Raw genomic sequence first — 22,701 nt, forward strand, 5'->3', positions numbered from 1 at the left:
AAACTGAGAGTACAGACGCAAAATCGGGGCTTTAATTTTGCACTCTGCCACCAATCCAGAACTTGAAACCTCAAAAACTAACTGATGGCTCCTTTCTACCTATACCACTAAGTAATATTTACCTCCTTCGAAGATCTCCTTTTCCCTATGCAAACTGATGATTTTGCTAACTTTTGGACAATTTCAGTTTCATCTCCACTAGCTCTCTTTTTCTCAGGACAAACATCAACTTATTTTGCAGTTTATTTTCCAAGCACCTTGATACTTCCAACTACTAACCTTGTGCACTTCCCTGCTCACCTCCAATAAACTCACTCAAAACACAAAGTTAATCCTTTGTCTTGATTATCCAAACCGACCCATTCATACAGTATTTTCATTTCAAAATGAAGGTTTACTAAAAACACTTGCCTCAAATTCCACCATTTCAGTTCGGAGTCTCCACATGAACCTTGCCAACATGCTTTCAAACCACTCTCAGTTTGATGTTTTTACAAAAAAGTCATTCAATTCCATCCAGTTACACACCATTGTCAGGAATCTCAAGCAATTTACTTTCTGCTCGGACAAAACTAAACTTATGATCTTTCTTCAAAAATCCTTACCATCACCTCTCTGTCACTCCTGCTTGTACAGAAGTGCCACCTTTGACATTGCACCTTCTCTGTCACATTTGCCTAGGTACTATTTCAAAGCCTTGCTGCTTATGTTCTCTTCCTCACCACAATCAGCTTCGCTTTGTTTCTTTCAACTTCTTTTCATTATTATTTTTCATAGCACCCATTTCCTGTCAATCCAACACACTGATGCTGAGATGACTGTCTTTCCAATTACTCTCACATCTTCCTGTCTGAACTTCACTACCCGCTCTTATATATCAATTCAAATTCCTGTCTTTGCATGCAAAGCCCCTTGGTAGAAATCCCAAAACTGTTCTAGTTCCCTGCAGCTATAATTATATCAGGCATCTATCAAATCTTGCACACTAAAGGAGGCATCTATTCCATCTTGTGCTGTAAAGAAGTTTGTGAACACTAATACTGAAATAAGATTAGTCCACATAAAATCAGTACAAAGAGTGATACAGCTCTTTTTTTCTTTGTCAAAAATACTGCAAAAAGACAACTAAACAGTTCTTTGGGATTCAGTTTTAACATAGGAATTACAGGGTTTTTTACATTATGATAGATTCAAATTTTTTTTTATACAACATGATCAAAAACAACTTACAGGAAGTAAGGGGAGGCATACTTAGCATTTATTTCCTAAAAGTAAGTTTTTGACAAGATGACCCAGCAGTGACCTCATCCAGTGTTTTTATTTCTTTCATTCTTTCATTTTCAGCATTTCAAAGCATTTCACTAGATACTTAATAAGGCCTTAATTTATCTCTTAAGCAGATGCTGTAGCTCATGCAAAAAGTGTCTCAGTCATTACGATCTCTGTTGTTAATGAAGAATTTAATCTAGATATAGGTATGAATTGCTATGGTTTTGAATTGCAGTTTTCTTCCCCCTTTTCAGCACTAAGACTACACATGGCATTGACTGACATAAAGATGACACTTCTGCCTCTATTTCCAGTTTACAGATCTGCTGGTATCAAATGTGAAGCAGAGACAATCAGTGTAAGAGCTCAGAGGTTTGTTAGAAAACACTTAATAGAAACCTAATAAACGCAATAAAAACTTCACAGAAAGATCAGCAGAGTTTCTAATGATGCATTATTGCAAAGCCTTCCGCGGTCCTTAGCTGAGGGCTAATCCTCCCACACTGTGGCATAGAAGGCAGTCCAAAAGCCATTTCTAGTGGCATTTCAGACTCCTCTCTCTCCTCAGTGTCCTCCTCTCAACTTTTTATTTTTTTCCAGAGGATTCACAAAACTACCTATTGAAGATTGGGAAACAAATGCCAAGAATAATCTATACTTTTTTTTTTTTTTCCCTCTTTGGCCAACAAGCCCATCTCAAACCTAAGGATGAGTTTCCACTTCTGGTCCTCCCAGAAATGATATCATTTCAGTGAATCAGGCCACATTCAGGCCACATGGACTTACAGATCAGCTGTACATGACCCTAATTTTCCTCAAAATCTCAGTTTAAGCAGCATTCTCAAAGCTCACTAACTTTATACTCACATTTTTAAGGCCATAACCAAGTAATGGACATAACTAGTTTCAGCTACTTCTGGGCAGAACGAAAAAAAATAGTTATATGTTCCTCTTTAATAGCATGTCCTAAGGGAAGAAAATGTGGGGTCTAAACTCTTACCAACTTAAGACAGAAAAATGCTGTCAGCCATAGTCTAAGGTGGGCTAGAAAAAAGGTCTGCATCCACTTTGTGATGGCATTTGTTAGTGGGAAATTAAGGCACCAAAGGCTTACGAGATCTGAGTCACTTGCCCTGCCATTGAAATGTTTGAAGCTCCCATACTCAGCCCAGCACTCCCAGGACCATTTACAGTGTTTGCACAAAAGTCACATGATAGAAAATACACACAGAATGGTGGATGTAGACATGAGGGCTCCAGATCTATGCCCTCTCCTATTTACACAAGCCTCTTTTGCTCTTTCCTTCTTTAGCTTCACGCACCTTATCAAAGACCTGAGTTCAGTGAGTGGGCCAAAAAAGAAACAACCAAACCCGTGCCTTAATCTAGCATCTACCCAGGTAGCAATGACAATTTCCATAGGGTTGTTTGGATCAGCTGCCCCTGATCAAATCCAGATATATCCTGCTTGGAAAAGAACAGGCACCTCTCCTCTTGGTTGAGCTCACCATGATTTACAAGTCATTTAGTTCTCACACTCACAGAGAGAACCAGGGTATTACATTCAGAACAGATTTTAGGCTGTGAAGATCAGTCTCAGATGCTTAGCTCAAGGAAGCATAAGAATCTCCAGAAGTAGCACCAGGATGGATCTGGATCCTCTGGCTAGAAATAGCTCCTCCTCAGGCTATCTGTATTTCTTCCTGACATACTGCTCCTTTAAGCTACTGAATGCTGTGAAACACATTCACCTCGGTGCCTTTCCTTTTCTTTCTTTTTTTCTTTTCCTTTTTTTTTTCAGACTAGCAAGTCCAAGGAAACCCACTTTGCAACTGGGATTCTCAAAATATCCAAATCTGGCACTCTGAGACTGTTAGAATTCCAGAAGCCATCATGTGAATTCAGCTCAGTCCTAGAAATGGTCTTGGACACCAGGTGTGACAAATCTCCGAAGTAAATCATCTTTCAACAGCTAGGCTTTCAAGTGGGCAGCACAGGTGATTGATGGGTTCAGAAACAGCAATACCCTAGAAATCCTGGTATTAAGACTGTGCTGAAGCCTCTAGCTCTTCTAGTAGCATCTGAGAGAGCAGAATTTGCCCTTTTTATTAGAAGCCATGCCTATCAGGAGTTGCAGATATTTTTCATATGTAGGAGGAAGGAATTGCAACAGTTTCCTCCTCCTTTTCCTTTAGGCTAAAACACGCTGAAAACTGCACGCAAACCAAATTAAAAACGAACAGGTACTTTAAATATTGTCAGCTCCTATCAAATCACACTTTCAGAGGTGTGTCTCATAGTATGTTACTTTCACAAGGTACAAGGACAACCATAAAGAAACACAGGAAGCATGTATCAACTTACATCTCAATCAAAAGATTCAGGAGGCTGAAAGTAGAAATATTCTTAAGTTAGCACTGCAACTCAGATCTCTGAGGATTTGGGGAATTTCTAAGTTTTGTTTCTCGTACAAGAAATCCTACTGTCTACATATCTGTAACTCTAATTCAGCCTATTTACAGGGACCTTAAATACAAACTCTACAAATAAAGTAAAACAGAAGCAATTATAATCAGGGATCAGGGAAATACATAACGTGCTAAAAATTCTGCTAATGACATGTTTTGAAGTGCATTTTGAAAACTATTTCTTTCTAAATGTTAACTCACATTTTATGCAGTGGCAGATAGTAAGTTATTTTTAAAACATCAGGGAACTTCAAAAGAATTCAAACAATGTAAAAACGATTTTAATAATGGTATAACATAAAATCCTATATTATTATTTTCTTCCATTCTGTTATAAAGAGAATATTCAATTAATAAATAGAGAAACATGAGTCTACTTTCCAAACTGAGAGTGTAAGACTGATTTCTTTAATGCCCAGCATAACTATGGCTCAATTGTGAACAGACTGAAGAAAAAAGCAACAAAACAAATGAAAAAAAAATCCTTCTGAAAATACTGAAGAATGTTACTGACAAGCAGGAATCACACAAGAACCTGCAACCATATGCAAACAGGCATTATTTCAAATTTCACAACTAGAACTGCCCAAGTGCCAGCATTTCTTCCGTAGTGTTGAATGAGACCTAACAAATACTAAGGTGCTTTAAACAACAGCCGCAACAACTTTCAGCATTTATCTCTCTCCAAAAGCAAGAACAGCCATAGGAAGGATCAGATTACAGAAAGATAATGTAACTAATAAAACCAGTAACACTTTAAAGTCTAACAGGAAAATACTTTGTATACTCCCTTTAGGAAAAAGCTTTCTAGAATTCAGTAACAGTATTTTTCTATTTGTCTTTCCTTTGCTATTTAATTTCAAGTATGTTAATTTTGGTGGTTTCTTTTTGTTTAGAAAGGTTTAGGACTTTGCACTGCCCATGGAAACGGAATGGAGAGCTACAAACACAACTCTTTGGACTGCCTGTAAAATTAGTTTCTTACCTTTCAGTCACACGCACTTATAACATATTGTTTCTGAAAACATCCATGCATAAAGCTTCCAAGGTTCCTTCTTCAAGCATTGAGAGGACAGGAAATAATAAAGTAAAATGCAATACTGCATTTGGGGTTTAAAAAGCATTCAACGTGACCCATGCTAACCGTGCCTTTCCTTCGGAGTTTAATGCACGTAGCTTCAGCACAGTCTCACCTTGCATGATACCGTGAATGCCAGGAAGTGCAGGCATTGGATGAAGGAAGGTGTGACGTGGCTGCCTCAGGTTGACTTTCTGTAAACTTGGTTGCGTGCCAGGAGTGAGGCCTGCAGGCTAGGTCATTTCTTCTGAAAAGAGAGAGGAAGAGCGTATGAGTCAAATGCAAACAGTTCAGCAAGGCGACATGAAGCAATAAAACTGTAAAAAAACAGAACAAAACAAAAAACCAAAACTATCAGGGCAGTAGTCACACAGACAGCAAAGAAATACAATAACTTCCAGTGACAATGAACTAGGTCATGTTCTACATGCATGCCAGTTTTGAAAAGCTAACCAACATTCCTTTAAAATGCTTGAGGCAGTGAAATACCACTATTCTTCCAAGGTTTGTGCTACTGTGGGTTTTACTGCAGTTTTTATGTTGGTTATGTTGGAGGAGAGGCTTTTTTTTTTTTTTTTTTTTTTGAGTGAGTGAGTGTCCAAGACAGACAAACACAAGTTTTAGAGTACCTGCAATGTGTACAGAGCTTTAACACCTCAAGCTAATAATGAGCTTCAATTACTCTTTCAGAACATAACAACAGTATAGTAGGGCTCCAGTAAGGTTATTCTATAGCCATGTGCTTATGAAAGATGGTAAGAAGGATTAATGACATTGCTTCATACAAGTTAGTAAGAGAGATATAACTAATAATTCCAACAATAATTCCATTCCAAGCTCTCAGGGCATGTATTCCAAACCTTTCTGCAAAGCTGCAAAGCCCCTCTGCTCCTTTCCTCTGGTCAGGAACTAATATTACGAGCTTTTATTTCTTTCTACAAGGGCTTTGTAATGCTTCTCAACATTCCCGAAAGAAGCATTCTCCTTCCCCAGCGTTAGACAAGCCTTCTGGATGGGATTCACCCACTTCTGTCTCAGCAAATGCATACCCAGCACAGGCCATTTGTCTAGACTCACTCGATGGCCTTTGGTATAAAACAGAAATCTCCTGAAGAAAATTCATTCTGTCTTTCCCTTTGGATCTTCCTGGGAAAACTGTAAGCTAAAATTTGGATCAGATTTAAGATGACAAATCCCATCCTTCGAAGTCACAGACTGAACCAAAAGCTTACAGGACCTCAACTCTTAAGGTTTTTTTCAATGTACTTACGTATTTCACTTATGTAATTGTGGTTTTTCAAACAGTAATTTATCTAAGTTACAAAATCATTCACAAAGCATAGAAAGTGCTCCCAACTCTCAATTTACGCTCTAACGGCAGTTCTACGTTTTTTATTCGTCTCTCTTTTTCAAATGTGGGTTATCAGACAGCCACTAGGAAACAAAACCAAAGCTCATTATAAGCCCAGTATCTACAAAACAGATTCAATTTGACCACATGGTTTTTTGGAGTGCATTCAGGAACATCTGATGAATTCAATGATGAATTGCCTTTCCAAACTCTGCATGCATGGTTATAAAAGGAGAATAATAATTCTACAGGGAAGCTGTAATTTCACTAAGAAGTGTGGCATCATTACTGTCACTAAAAAAAGAAGTAATTGTTTCTGTAAACAAAAGCCTACTCTTCCACACACAACAAAAGAGAAAACAGCTGAGCAGAGCATCAGTATGTTCCTCCTTGGTAGGATATGAAACTAAGAGAGTGAATGGAGAAGACAAAGCATTCTCTGTGAAAACAAGTGAAGATTCTTCAGCCACATGGTGCTCAGCTCCACAGTCCTTACATATTCCGAGCATCCCAAGTTTATATTCAGGTATGGGGAAGAAGCATTCAATTGTTCAGCTGCACAGAGCATTGAAGGGTTTTCATTCTCTATTTACTCTGATGTTATTGATATCAGCTAGGCATACTGTAAATGCACATTTAGGCAAGTTCAATATAACTTTCAGGCATCAATTCAGCAAAAAAGCTTGTTATGAGACAATTACTTTAGCACTGTGAACAAAGGGAACACAAGACTAGAAAACTAGCACAACAGAAGCAACGTTTGGATGATTAGGAGACCACAGTTAGGGAAGGAGGACTTCTGCAATGGTTTGCTATGGATTTGGCATGTGGTAGGAGGAAGTCAGTCGGTGGGAAGGAACAAAAGGGATGCACTTGTAAAGCCAGTACTGTACCTCATGGAACTTCTCAAGATCTTCATAAGATAATTTCTCGCCTCATTAACATCATTTTCAGATGGCATTTCCTGTGCTACAATATCCACCACCACTTTCATCTTCCTGAGCAGCCAAGCAAGGGGAGGAACAGACTGGACTGAGTTGTGAATGAGAGGCAAGTCAAGTGGACAAGAACTATTAAGTTCTGCTTCATTTTGGTATCAGTGGACATGTATACTTTTGAGGGTATTTTTTTTTTTTTTTTGGACATCATAATGTGGGTTTTTTTTGGATGAACGGTCTAAAAATACTCATGGGATACCTGCAGGGTACAATCAACTAGACACCTGCTTTTGATGAAGTCTGCAACATGACTAAAAACTAATTTACTAAGCATAATAAACATTGCTTTCTGTTGGACTCACATCATTTAATTACATTTAGTATTTCCTGCACTTCAAGAAACTGCTTTTCTAACAATAAACAGAGCAATACTTGAATACAGATTCCAAACGTCAGCACAAATGAATAGAACTGGAAATAAAAGACTAAAAGCCTGAAAAACAGAGTATTTTGCAGGCAACTGAAGATGCTGGAAGCAGAGCATTTATATTCTAACATAACATCTCTGTTTTAATTCTGAGTGACAGAATGAGATCATCTGAACCTACAACACAGAAAACCTCTAGCATAAATGGAAACATTAATAAAAGCGTTTCACTGACAGGGTACTCCTACCAATAAATTTGCAAAAACTGCTGGAAGGAAAATGCCATTAAGTAGTGAAGAAATGATACGGAGGGAAAAGCAAGTTCTATCAATGATAGGCAGTGTGTTAGAGTTGTTTCAACGACATGTGGAGTGCGAATAGTTAAGCAATAAACCTACCTCTCCTATATTGTTCTTCAGAATAAATCCGTCCTTTTTCTACTTACTGTTTGGAAGTCATTAAAACATTCTGAATTTCACAGGGTAGAGAGCTTAGTGGCTTAGATTACAGTAGCAATACTGATTCAAAATGAGGAGAACAAAAAAAAAAAAAGAGAAAAAATAAGCTTGTTTGACCAACAATGAAAACCTAATCAAACTGGGCAAGTGTGGGAAAAATAACGAAAGTAAAAAAAGACTTATATAAAATTTTAAAAATTCAGATATTTTTTATTTTCAGTTCATAGAATCATGGAATCACCAAGGTTGATTCAAGATTGGAAAAGACCTCTAAGATCATCCTGTCCAACTGTACACCTATCACCAGTATTTCCCCATTAAACATCTCTTGAACACCTCTAGGAATGGTGAATCTATCACCTTCTCAGGCAGCTCATCCCAGTGCCTGACCACTCTTTCAGACGAGAAATTTTTCCTAACTTTCAATCTGCATCTTGCCTGGTGCAATTTGAGGCATTCCCTCTCACCTATTGCTAGTTGCGTGGGAGAAGAGATCAAACCCCACCTCTCCACAAGTTTCTTTTAGGTAGTAATAGAGAGCAGTAAGGTCTCCCCTGAGCCTCTTCTCCTGACTGAACAATCCCAGCTATTTCAAGCTGTTCCCCACAAGAGTTGTGCTCCAGACCTCTCACAGCTTCATTGCCCTTCTCTGGACACGCTCCAAAGCCTCAATGCCTTTCTTGTCGTGAGGGACCTAAAACTGAACACAATATTCAAGGTGCAGCCTCACCATGACAGAGTACAGAGAGATGATCACTTCCCTGCTCAGCTGGCAGCATTATTTCTGATTCAAGCCAGGATGCATGGACCAACATGCCCAGGTCCATTTCGTCCAGTCTTCCAGCCACTCTGCCCCAAGCCTGTAGCGTTGCCTGGGGTTGTTGTGGCCAAAGTGCAGGATGTGGCACTGGTCTTGTTGAACTGCCTCTCAGTTCAATTGAGAATGCACACAAACGCATTTTTAATATTTTCATGAAGCCTGTCTCAGTGCAGAAAGGAAATCAGTCCCTCAGAATGAAGGAATCTGGCTACTCTCCTCCTGGAAGTGATACAACTCAAATTCTGCTCTCCTATTTGCTCACTTTTTTTCTTCTTCCTTTTATTTCCTACAATAATCTTCCTTAAGACATGAAAATGGCATAATGCTCTTCTGTGATCCCAGAACAAATCATATGATTGCTTTTTCTTTTTTTCTTTTTTTTTTTTGATTCTGCAGGTCTTAATGCAGATCAGTAATAATCACTTGTAATTAGGACTTCCATATGTCCAACGAAACTAAAAACAGGCATTGTATGCCAGTATATCTGAATGCAATGGTTTATATTGTTCATCTCTATCAGCTGCACCAGGAAATAAAACCTGGCTAAAATGCTTTTTTTTCATCGTGATTTTATTTTTATAGGAAGGATGAGTCAGTAGCTTCAATCAGAAATGAACTACAGCTGCAAAGAACTGACATGTACTGCTCAAGAGTAATTTCCTGAGTTAAAACTGTTGTAGTGATTATATTAAAGTTTCTTAAAAATGTATATTATGTGGTGTTCAGTCACTTCACTCTTGTTTCTACAGTACATTGTTAGACCCAAGGCTGCAGACTGCTGCAGTTTTGATGGTACAACTTCCCTGCAAGTTCCAGAAATGGCTTCAGCACCAAGATAAAATCACAACCAACAAGTGCCTGACATTCAAGCACTCAATTCAGCTGCATTTTCAAGCAAGATGGGAGCACATTTGGACATGCTACCAAAAGACAGCCACTGCAAGCACTGAATGGCATTGCTCACAAGGTAACCTCTAACTGTTTCACAGACAAACTCAGTCATGCCACAGCTCTTGGTCCCAAGGAAAACAAACCTGTCAAATGTTCTTAGAGTTGCCAGTTACCTGCCCTATGTCAGCTACACAAGAACTCAGTTTTTGGGATCTCCTGTGTGCTTCTTTTTCTGCTTTTTTTTTTTTTTTTTTTTTTTTTTTTTTTACTGTTGACAAATCTTGTGCTCCATGGATTAAAAGACAATAGTAGAGCAACTTACCATGCAATTAAATATGTACACAAGAAAACAGCGCAAACAAACTATCGAATCACTTAATTTATGGGAAAAAAAACATCAGATTTTTTAGTATTCCAAACCCTTAGAGGAAAAAACAGATGCTGAAAACCACCATGAAGATACAGTTACCCACAAGGTTCTCAAATAACAAGAAATAGCAATGTCACCATATTCCATATGAAAGGCACTGAAAATTTTCATTCAATAATCTCATATTAAAGGACCTGGACACACACAATTAAAAAGCTCCTGTAATATATTCTGAAGCAAATGTATCACTGTCTGTCATTCATCAGCAATACAGTTAATGCTAAGCTTATTCCTCACTCTTCTTTCTTCTGTCATACGTGCAAAGTCACTTTCTTAGCTTGCCAGTGTACCGTGACTTCTCTGTCCAGGCTGATGGCTTTGTACTTCTAATACCTGGTTTTGGCCTTCCCAACCAACCTAGTCCCTGCTAAACCTGACCCACATTTGACTTCTGAATTTGTCTCCTTGCTTGCCTGCTACAGCTGATTCCCTTTTCTCTCCTGTAAGGCTGCCTACTGCCTTTCACTCAGATTCAAATCTTGGATGCCCTAAATCTCTGTTGTCCTGAGACTAGAAATCAGAAATTTTTTTGCTTCTTTTTTTTTTTTTTTTTTTTTTTTCCTTAGTACACTCCATGTCACATCATCCACACAGGAGAATCTTAAATGTCTCTTTCAAAGAAGGATGGTAAGCTTAGGCTTTGTTTGGGTGAGCTGTAGTAGAGACTGCCTAAATCCCCTTACACCATCCTAGCTAAGGCACACAGATCACACCCTCACTTTTATAGATATTGAACTGAAAATGTGCAAAATGCTTCTTCATGGTGAAAAGCATACCAGAAAAACTAATGGTAAATATCAACTTGCTATGTATTCTAAGGCAATGCCTTTTGGAACTACAGCTTTCTTCTAAGATTCAGAAAAAAAACAACAGTACTCCTCTTTCACATATACTCCCTGAATACAGAGAAAGCCTGAATGAGACTTTATTTAGGACAGAATTTGCTGAAAGCATTAATATTAGGTGTTTTGCAATGATTAAATGCAAATGTTTTAATGCTGCAACTGACCAAGAGCTGCTAAGATGAGATTTAAAAAGCTACTCTACTCTGCCAGCAAGATAGCATTAAAAAGTGATGTAAAAGATGACTCTCTTCATATAAAAACAAACAAAAAAATCTCAATAGCAATTTTAATGCTAGATTACCAGTGCTGCATTGAGATGACACATATGAATCCAAATTACTATTGGAAACACTCAAAATCAAGCTAGGGGTCTTCATTTAAAGACTGCTTTCCTCCATTAGCAACAGCACATAACCCATCTGCTTGTTAGAGCATACTCTGCTGGAATATTAGCATTTTCTTTATTCTTCCAGGAAAATCCCCTGTGACAGATTTCACTGGAATGGGATGAATCAGTGATGAAAACTTATCAGCCTGGTATATGAGAAAACTCTCCTCTGGTAGCAGACAGCTGAGCCCTGCTGCGCACATCCCCTGGTCTTCTGACGGCTGGATTAGCCATAGGCTGATCCCAATATCCAACACCGTGCATTTAACACACAAACTGCAGTAGGTGATCAGCTGGGAGAGCAAGCAGCTGGGAATCTCATGGAACACAGAAACCCATCAGTAGGAATCAAAAATAAAGAATTTTCACCTTCACCTACTTGATGTGCTCAACCCTTTTGAAAGTTAAAGTGATTTTGATGAGAGCAAAAAACTCAAGGAAGTCAGGCTCTGTGAATCCTTCTGTCTTGCCAAATATTAAGCTATTCTCCTTCCTGGTTAAAACGTACTGGAAAGACACTATTATTAGAAGAAGATTGCAGCTTAATTAAGCAAGCTGCTAACAACACAATAACCATGAAGTAATGAACAAGACTTATTTAAGAGAGCCTACCCAGCTCCTGATGCCTGCACTACAGAAACTCCTCACAGGCCACTTTCATACCCTCATCTCTCACACAGAGAGGGCAGCTCTGCCACTTCTTTGCATGGAAGCAACAGAGATGGCCCTGGCCTGCTGCCATGTGCACCTGCCTCAGCCTTTGCTTCTTTTCCTCTCTCCAACCCACAGCCCTGCCCAGTGTTCTCCTGCCCATGTTTAGTTGCAGTGAGCTGTCCCCACACCTCCAGATGCGTAGCCTGTCTTCATTCTGGCAGTCATGCTGGCTTGTTTCGCAGATCTACTTGCAGGGTCAGATGGTAAGTTGCAATGATGGAAGATGGCACTGCAGTCACTTAATGACTCAGTAAAAATATATCTATATCTATAAAATACCTACAATATCTATAATATATCTATTAAAATATATCTATAAAATACAGGAGCTGGCCAAAACTATTAGGGAGATGGTTTAGCCTAGCAGCTAGAGAACTCATCCAGCTCGGCTGTCGTGGACTGAATGACTCAGGTTTGAGTCCATGGTTCTGAATTTTCATTTATGCCTTTTTTTAAGCTGTGCCATGGGAGGTTCAGGATGGATATTAGGAAATACTTCTCCTCAGGAAGACTGTCAAGGCATTGGAACAGGCTGCCCAGGGAAGTGGTGGAGTCATCATCCCTGGAGATGTTCAAGAAATGTGTGGATGTAGCACTGAGTGACATGGGATGGGTTGGTGGTTGGACTAGATGATCATAGAGAGAGGTCTTTCCTAACCTCAGTGATTCTATGACTCCATGATACTGAGCACGTAGTAAATTTAGTCTATCAGTCTACTTAATTATACTAGATGGAAGACCTCAGTTAGGAATAAATTAATGGTTTATCTTTACAATGCTTTCAACATTTATTTGGTGAAGGACGGTTTGCAGGGGTGAATTAACATTAGGCTTCAGAGCAGAATTTCCCAACAACTATGAAATTTCCATGCATCTGCATTCAAAAACACCATGTTACGTACAAGCTAGGAATACTCAACACAGCATGGCTCTAAAAAAAAACTCTAAAAAAAAACTCTAACCTACATAGCACATATGACATGTGTGGATGTGTGTGTGTTGACTGACTGATGTATGCATGATTAAATAAAACACAAGAAGTCCAGAATGTGCCTCTTTCACTCACAGAACGCTACATCAGTGACAACACTTGCAATCAGAGGAGCCACAGTACAATAAGTGAATTGATGCCATGTTTAAATGGGAAGAGAAAACTCAGCTGAAAATCAGAACAACTGGCCCAGCAGCAATCTGTCCTCGCCCTTGAGAAGCCTCACTGCTATGGACTCATCAGCACATTCCTCAGCAGCATAGCATCTAGTTAGGTAAGCAGCTTACTGGAAATAACATTTTTTTCAGGTGACAGCAGAGACATTTAAACCATGTGTATTGTTTACACACAACATGGACTAAGGATAACTCCATACATTTTCTGCCAATGGATGAGGAAGAGTGTGTGCTCAAACGTACTCTCTTACTTTAGAAATAGGAAAATAAATCTTTAAGAATACAAACCACTACAGTACTTACAAATTTGGCAAATCTTATTTTCTCAAGAAACGAGCAAGCTTAGAATGATGAAAGGAAGGGAAAGGAAGAAAATACTTTTTTTTTTTTTTTTTTTTTTAAATTCCTCCCATTTAAGATCCTTAACCTATTGTCAAGCGGTCCCTCTTTATAAGGCCCTGGCATCAAGCCCAATGGTCTCCAGCAATGCCCATCTTTTCCTGCTCCTCCCCTCTGCCCCATCTCCCACCAGTCCTGGGGAGAACCAGCTTCCTCCTTCCTCATGGTCTTCTCCTACTGTCCACAGAGATACAGAAACCTCTGAGGTTCTTCATCTTCTGCATCCACTGTACCTGGTCTCCAGCTCACTACCCCTTGCTTATTGAGCCTTGGAAGAAAATACAAATTACAGAACTCATTTTTTTTTTTCCTGTTTCTACAATACCTTTGTGAATTGAGAAGATGGGCTGCCCACTCTGACATCTCATAATAGTGTACAGCATTGTCCGCTTTAAGAGAAGGTGAGAGAACAACAGATTTATTCCTAAACTCCAACACCCAGTAGGTTGTTCTGCTGTTCATGAATTTACAAGTAACTATCAACTGTAACATGTTTCATTACATCAAAATCCACAGCACATTTCAGATACAGTCAAGATCATCAGACAAGATGCTCTCCTCAGAAGGAAATCGCTGATTTCACTTAGCTCTCTGTGATCCGGTTCATCTCACCTATTCACTCCAACAAAGCCTATGTTGCCAGGTGAGCCTCTTCCAGCCTATAAACTTAAAAATCAGCATAATGAGCTCCATAACATCAAACTGGCTTCACCATACAGTGATTCTGCATTTCCAAGTATGAAAATGAACCCCAGTATATGTTTTTCTTTCAGGCGGGCATTCTTTATCTTGCTCTGAAACTGTATGTTTCCATACCTGCTAGGCAGCTTGAAAACTTAAGTCAGGTAGTGGATAGCAATAATTCATTTTTAAATGTCTTGTCAAATATTTTAACTTGTGCTCCAATTTTCCCGATTCTTCACTCTGGGAAGCTGGATGATACATCCTTCTGAAACTTATATGCTACAGACACACGAGGATGGGGCATTAGTAACCCCTAGCCACTTATTCCTATCTGAAACTGATGCAAGCTGGTCAACAACAGCTTCTGTTTTCTTCAGGGAATAAGTAACTCCTCTTATCTGTCTGAAGCTGCTCTGACATTTCAAGACCCACAGTGCCACACCAAGGAATACACACAGCTCTGTTTCCCATTTCTTGTATTTCTTCATTAGTCCTATAACTCAATTCTCCAACTACATTAGCCAGAGCAATAAGAAAATTCTGGCTTTTCACAGCTATTCTGACACCTCCTCAAGTTTCACATCGCATCTTTTCCTCCCAAATAAAATGAAATAAATGGCTTCGGTTCAGCAAGAACTAATAAAAGGGATACCAAAAGTAATACCAGTCAAAAGATCAGCAGGGGAATTTATACAGAATGACAGACTTGTGGCGTAACCTAAGAATTCTCTACCTGAAAGCTTTTTCTAAACCTCAGTTGAAAACGCACACGCAGCAGTGGTATAGAAACGCAGAGATTGATGAAACCTCATCTGCATTTTGTGTGGTAAAATTGTTCACAAAATGGAATGGCTAAATCAGACATGTTGCAGGAATGGCATTTAATGAGACAAATATTTAAAACAATAACACAGATTTCCATTACCAATGATACTGTCTTTCAGCTCAGAGAAGTCAGTGGAATAAAAATCAAAAGTATCTCAAGAGGCTCAACATGAAGCCTTTTTGCTCATCTGTTTAAGAGCTTGCATTTGTTAACTATTCCAGATTTGTGCCCAAGTTTACTCTCACAACAACCAAGCTTCTCAAATGATCTTTCAAATAAACTCCACACCGCACAGCATCCGAGACTCATTGAACCCAGCTTAGCCACAACTGAGACAAACGATGAGTGCAACACTGTTGAAAAAATTACAATATATCCCACACTAATAAATAACTGAATAAGTTTTGGGTTTTTTTCTGCAGAAAGCATCCCTCCAGGCATTTTGGTCTCAGAAGGGCAACGGAGATTTGAAACGAAAAAACTGCTGTGCTAAAGAATAAAAAAACACAAATAAGAAAACCACTTCTGCAGGACTCCTTCTAGACTACATATAGTAAACATTTATAATACTTCCATTGGATATGGTATTTGGAGATAGCTATGCAACTGTAAATCACTAAGAAATATATGGCAGTACTTTTAAAAAGGGATTTTTACTGCCATAATAACTATTTTCAGATTAAAACAGACGTTAGACCAAAGTCTTGGCAGATTAGAGAGCTCATAAATTTGGGCATGCAGTCTCAGCTGCCCTAACATGTTGGAAACCTGAGGCATAAGATAGTTAGAGTTGCACAACCTTCTGGGTTAATCTCTCCTTCCTTATGTCCCATGTGTGACTCAGATTTCATGTTGAGAAGATAATTGTTCAATTCCAAGGTATATCCTCTTCCTGTCTTCAATGGATAACTACAGCCATATCAACATTATAGGAAGAAGCAGGACAATTTGAAACACTTATCCATTTATGATTTCTCCATTGGCAGAAGACAGGTTTATTACTGTAGCTTCTTGAGCTACCAGCTCCTCCTGCCTATGTGTATATTAATCTGGGCCCAGTTTCTTCAACATTTTGTGCAGACACTCTTAAGTGAAGTAGAGGGGCTCTGCCTGAGGAAGGTAGGGCCACCACCGCCATCCCTGAGGGCAGAGGGCAGCTGCAAGGAATGGGCTGAAAGCAACTGGCATTTCTGCTAAGGCTGCTCAACATTCTGCTTCATCTCTTCATCTTCATTCTGTCAGGAACAGAGCTGGCCTCCAGCTTCAGCCCTCCCCGCTACAGGACAGTGCAGGTAAGGACACGGTGGTTAGGCAAGACTAAAATCCAGCTGATGGCCACAGAAGTAAGAATGGGTAAGAACGACTCTTTTTTCACACATCACCTTTTTTGGATGAGTATCTGAGTCACCCAGACAAAGGGGTGCTCTTTCTTCTATGGCTCTGGTGAAGAGGGATCCAGCAGCTGTGCTTGCAGATGGATCCCTTTGCTATCCTGCACACAGTGCTGTACTTACAGGATTACTGAATTCTCCATGTGTCCACCCATCCAAAACTTCCTTCCTGTCACACACATAAACCGAGCAGTATGTCTGAACCCTGAAAACAGCGTGCTTGAGCCCTCCACTCCTCTCGGAACCAGATGCCATTCAAAAAATTCAGGCACCAACTATGACCAAATGCAGTAAATGTGAAAACATTGATCTGGCAATACTTCTGCCAAAGCATCATCCATTACAGCCACCTTACTACGCACTGCCCCAGGACAGCAATGGTGGATGCAGACAAGTTGCCAGTCTGAGCTGCTGGTCTGAGTAAGGAACCAATCTGAGTACGAACACGCTCAAGACATCAGTAAATTTATGCTGATCAAAACCCCCAAATCCTACTTAATCTATTAAAGACAATGCCATTTCCCATGATTTGGATGCCTGAGGAATACAGACAAGCCTTGTACTGAACAGTCATATGGCAACCTTAAAACATTTAAAACCCATTAGAATTGAAGTTTGAAAGTTATCAGAAAACTCTGATTTCTGATTTCCTGGAGTAGGGCTGATATCGTTTAGTGGGTAACATTCTTGCAGACTTTGAGGCTTATTTTGCAGAAACAGAATGTGCCAAGATACGCACCCAATTTAGCATCATTAGATTTGAAAGCTGAGCTAAATAATTTCATAGCAAAATAAAAGCCATTTTCCAAGCAAGCCTGGAAACAGAACCACCTCACTGCAATAACAACACAAATCTTCAATATATTATTCCTCTTCTATCCCACCTCAACTACCCCTTCAGATCTCAGTCTTCAGTCACCCTATTACCACTACATTTTACAAGAGAGTCAAACTGGCAAAAATAAAACTAAAAAAACCTGCAGTTGGAACACCTGTTTGAGTACAAAGAGACCAAATTAGAACCCACATTCACGATTTTCCAGGGCCACATAGGTTACAGTGGATGATGAAATATAGAAAAGAAAAAAAAAAAAAAGCTGTAACTAATACTTGTAATTACTCCTACTGCCAAAAACTGTATTGAAAAGCAGCAACAAGGCTTATCATCATCCCTTTACAATGACTGAGTAATTTACTAACTGAATTCATCTGCACACTTCTGCATAAACCAAGGTACGGATTCTGATGCAAGGTATTTGTGGAAAACCTCACAATAAATAATGATACTGTATCCATTTTGCAAGTCGTGACTACATCACCATTTTCAAATCCGGAGTGGAGAATATGCCTTTTTCTGTAAGTGACTTCTCAGCTGTTAGCATTTTTTACACTTGATTTACCCTCCTTTTACTGGAAAACAAAACTAGGTTGTAATAATGGTGTAAGGGCAGTATAAACTTCCCCAATTGAGCTTTAAGCAGCCTCAAAGAACAGAAAAGATGTCTTTGATATATAACAACATTCACTGAAGAAGGAGACACAATGAATACCACATACATTCTCCAAGTGATTAAAGAAAGTTCAATATTTTACAGCTTCACCTGAAGTTCAGTGGGGTTAGCAGAAATGTGTGATGTGTTTTTACGTGCCAATCTCTACCATGCATTATCACGCCTTAATATAAAACAACAAGAACCAACAGAAGTAGACCCTAACTCTGCTGGGGTCACTCCCCACAGATGCAAAGGGCAGTTTCTGCCTGAGTAATTCATGCTGGAGGAAGCTCCATTAGCCCCATGAGATTAACGATTTTTCTAATGGAGCTGTCTGGTCACCACTAAGCAGATAGAGACAGAAACACACCCTGAGCTCCTGCTCTGGCACCCCACCTTCACAGCATATGTTCTTTAAGAGCAGGAAGCAGTGACAGTCCTGGGAGCAATAACAAAACTTCCCTCTGTCAAATTTATCATTTAACAGCTCTCTTCCCCAAAACTGCAGAATTATGTTCACATTTTTCTTTTTTTCCAGTGTTGCTCACTATCACACGCATTTCTACCTGAAAAGAAATCTCACAACCCTTTCTTTAGATGTGCAGGCAGAATACAGAAACAACTACTCTGACCTCACGCCATGTACATGCACTTTAATTTCCTCCTGCACTGTACCGTAAAAATCCTGTGCATCCCTATGTGACCTCGACTCAAGCTATGCCAATAGCTGACAATACACAGCCAGGGAAATTTTTTCCATTGGATTTGCTTTCCACATCAGTGAAAGCTGCAGACTGAACAACTCTCTAGCCTTAACACTTCAGGTTTCCCCAGGAGACTAACTGCCACTCTGCTTGTCATGATTATCAGCACTTGCACACTGGGATGAAGAGAGCAATCCAAGAAGATGGGCTGCAGACCTCTTAGATTCTGAAGTAGCAGCCACAAACCAGCCTCAGCGTGTGGCCTCACTGCGTGTTGAGTGGTTCTGCTCAATGACAAGGAACACAGAGACACTGGGTCTGTCAGAAACAGGAGGCAAACGGGCAAAGAGACAACAAAAGGCTCCTCTCAGAGTTACCTCTCCTCTTCTGCACCTGTCCAGTCCACTTCAGCGATCCCACCGCAGAATTTTAATCAGGCACAATCAAGGCAATGCAGCGTTGCTTCTCCTCTTTCCACATAGCAAACAAGCCACAGAAAAACAACCGAGGTGCACCCCAAGCATTGCATTCCCCAGGTTCGATCACCAGCTGCAGTGCTGGAGAACTCTGGAGCTCCATTTCTGCCAGCCCTGCAGAGCTCTGTCCCCTGGTACCTACCCACAGCCCTGACTCAGGCAGCGGCTTCTCCTGAGGCCCCAAGTACAGCTCCCAGCCCTGTGAGCCTGCCTCACATGGCACATGAGGGTGCACGCCTGGGCCCCAGCTCCCAGCCAAAGCAGAGCAGAGCCAGGACCCTTGCCACCCTCCAGACAAAGACTGTCCTCCTCTCCTCCTCCTCCTGCACTAATCCATGCCGCTGCGTCAGCTTAGGGGTTATAATTAGATTTGTGAAGGAGCCTTGCTGCCACTCCACGCCAAGGGGCCGCAGCAGTTTTGGTTAGTCACACCGGGGATTCCACCAGATAGGTCCTGGTATGCACTGCCTGCCCTGCTCATCTGGGAATGCTGAGGAAGGATGGGAAATCAATCCAGGGGACTCCTGGGGGAGCAGGAAGGCAGGGCAATTTCCACTGTTAAATTGCAGTGGTGCTTGAAATGGCACTTGGAAAGTGTGTTCAGACTTTACCATTTAAACTGTCTCTTTCAGTTTCCCCTCCCTTTGCTTTTGCAATCTTCAAAGCAAATGCACAAGCTAATGGCCCCGGCTGGGACACTGCACTGTAAAGAAGTTACCATTCACCTAGGACATTACGAATCTGTTCATGCAGCAAAGCTAGAAGAAATCTCCAGAGCATCTGGACCTTTTAAGATCCTATGGCTTTTCAGCAGCATCTAAGTCATATTCTTCCTATAAAACTTCCTTTATGTTAAAACCAGCCTGCCAGTCCGCTCAGCGAGCAACACTGCCCCAGAGGGAGAAGCAGCCAGTGATAACCCTAGAAATTAATAACCTAAATATGCAGAAAGGCACTGGGAATCATCTCTGCCTATGGAGAAGAGTAATAGCTATGTCTTCCCATTCCAAAGGGAGACTTACTATAAAAATTCTGAGGAACTCTTCCAAAGGATAATCTATTCACGCCTTTTGAAAACAGCAACCTCATTCCATATTCACACTCCTATTCCCCTGTAACTGGCCAGATTTATATGTAGAAGCTTGTTATGGCTGCTGACAACCACCATATCTGAGGATGTAGTAAGAGGCTGCACAAAGGTTATTTGGGGGAAGGTTAAAAAATACATTTATTTCTACTGTGCCCTTAAGGACCAGTCCAGGAGGAGGAGAAATGTTCTTCTTACACACTGGAATGTGCTCAGACTAGGTTTTCCACAGGTTCATGTAGGACCATGCATTTGTATTGGTTCTGTGCAATAACATACCAGTGATTGCCACATGAAACTTGCTTCACCACAGCATTCTTAACCAATTGCCGGACCCACTTCCTAAGTATGCAAAACAAACTGCTTTCTACAGGTCACAGGAAAATGTGCTTATAATTGCAAGTGAAATGCTGGAAGTACCACTGCTTTCCCTAAGTCCCCAAATTTATGAAAGAGTAGAAGGTGGTCAAAAGGACAAGAAGTAATGTTATTTTATGAAAGAGTATCTGTATTTCAGTCAGAATTCTAGTTAAAACAGCATATGGCAGAATTACACAGATGCAGAATTGTCCTGTAGCTCCAACTGTGGGAACTTGCTGAAAATTAGATGGTGTACGGCTAAAACTTTCTCAGCCAAATTGCAATATTCTATCTAAAAATGACTTCATATTATATAAAGGTGAAGGTATCACATTCTCACAGATGTTAAAGCTATTACACTGAGTTGTTCTTGTGAGTTACCTGAATGACAGTAAGTTAGCATGATCCCTTGCTTATCAACATTAACACACTTGCATACCCACTGAATTCAGAAACAGACTTTCATTTCGTGGGTCACTTTTCCAACATTGCTTCTAAAAGTATAAAACCTACATTATTATTATTATTATTATTATATTAATAATAATATTATCATGTGCACAAGGATATGCAGTGACAAATACTATCCTCTATTTGGCGACTACTCAGCAAAAGAAAAAAGTAAAGTCATGCAGAAAAAGGGATTGTTTCTGGAATTTCCAGCAAGAGGTCCATCTTCACTCAACCTAGAAGAACAATAAATTGCATACTGTGAGTACTATTGAATGCACTATCTGAAGAGTTAATAGTATTAGAATTCCATTGTTACAGTGTCAAAAAGAGGAAAGAAAGTTATAAAAAAGGAAGCGTCCCCACAGTGTTAATGTTAAAGGAAAACCTCACCCCCTAAACATAGCTAGCTAATAGGATTTTTAATTTGGCTTTCAAAGACTTTTTTTTTTTTTTTTTTCCTCCAGAGAAATGCCATGCACAAAGATTTAAGCATACTGAAGAACTGAGACTTTTCAGTATTTTAAAGTGAAATGTCCTCTCACTCAAGGCTTCTCAGCCGTGAACCCGCTCCTCTCCAAGAGAGGAGTGCTAAGTAAGTACTCTGGGATCAATTTTTCAGTTGTAGAAGGAAATGGAGTCTACAGCCAATTTCACACACTCGGCATTAATTCTGGCATGACAATACAATTTTGACCCTCGCTTTGTAATCATGGTATTCAGTCTACACAGTAACAGATTACACTTTTCATTAAAAACTACCTTTTTCTTAAGACTGGAAACAAGATTCCTAACTTAATAAAAATTCCTGCATGCCATGATCTGAGCTTCTAGAAAGCTTGAGCTCCTTACTGAGAATTAAGATCCTTTTAACTTGAAAACAGAACAGGCCAAGAATTAACTCCAACTTTACTGTCATCCCCGGAACTAGAAAACAGTGATTCATTCTAAAAAATCTTTACCAGGAACACACTTATCAGTTTTGCTGATAAAGGTTTCTCAGATGCATATTTCACTTGTTTTAGCAAACAAAATTATGGCAGGTGTTCTGTTTATCACGGGGAGCAGAGGCACAGACCACGCAGCGCCAGCTTTCCAGTGCATTGCTGATGGTGGCTGTCCCAGTCCCTCTGCTGCCTGATTGTGGCTATCTACATGAAGTTCACTTCCCACTAACCTCTTGACCACCTTTCCTCACATATATAGCTTGCCACTAAAAATACAAAGACAAAAAACAGTTTAAAACCTGAACAGGCAGTAGGCATACTCCTCCTTTGAGATCTCTTGGGAAGCACATTACGGATGCTTCGCTCTAGATTGACTTTCCTGCATCATTAAAATATACATTATCCTATTTAATTTAGGAGCTCTTACCCAAAAGAGATCATATCCTAAGGAAGAAATTTCTAACTTAACACATTCATCGTTAAAATGCCTTTTAAATTGTTTCATGAAAACAGCCACAAGAGAGCGCTAATGGCAAAGAATTAAACGATGGGAGAATAAGGATTTACACCTATTCAGAAAATAAAAATAACTGTTGTTGTGGGCAGGCAGTCTTATTTGAACATTTAAGTTCTCAGACAC

General features: G+C 39.8%; 1 protein-coding gene across 6 annotated transcripts in view; it reads right to left on the bottom strand.

Moving 5' to 3' along the window:
• SHROOM2 (shroom family member 2) overlaps positions 1–22,701 on the bottom strand; it is a 120,967-nt gene that overhangs the window by 41,304 nt on the left and 56,962 nt on the right. For 4 of the 6 annotated variants that reach the window (XM_042809865.1, XM_042809868.1, XM_042809869.1 and 1 more), the window contains one exon: positions 4,931–5,062. In XM_042809865.1, coding sequence (XP_042665799.1) covers positions 4,931–5,062 — 132 coding nt within the window. Of the gene's footprint in view, positions 1–4,722; positions 4,907–4,930; positions 5,063–22,701 lie in introns of those variants that run through there. The other 2 variants (XM_042809867.1, XM_042809870.1) reach the window with 2 other exon arrangements.

The sequence above is a fragment of the Centrocercus urophasianus genome, unplaced genomic scaffold, assembly GCF_019232065.1.
Source record: "Centrocercus urophasianus isolate 14NV4802_14NV808 unplaced genomic scaffold, USGS_Curo_1.0 seq_12, whole genome shotgun sequence".
NCBI classification, from domain to species: domain Eukaryota; kingdom Metazoa; phylum Chordata; class Aves; order Galliformes; family Phasianidae; genus Centrocercus; species Centrocercus urophasianus.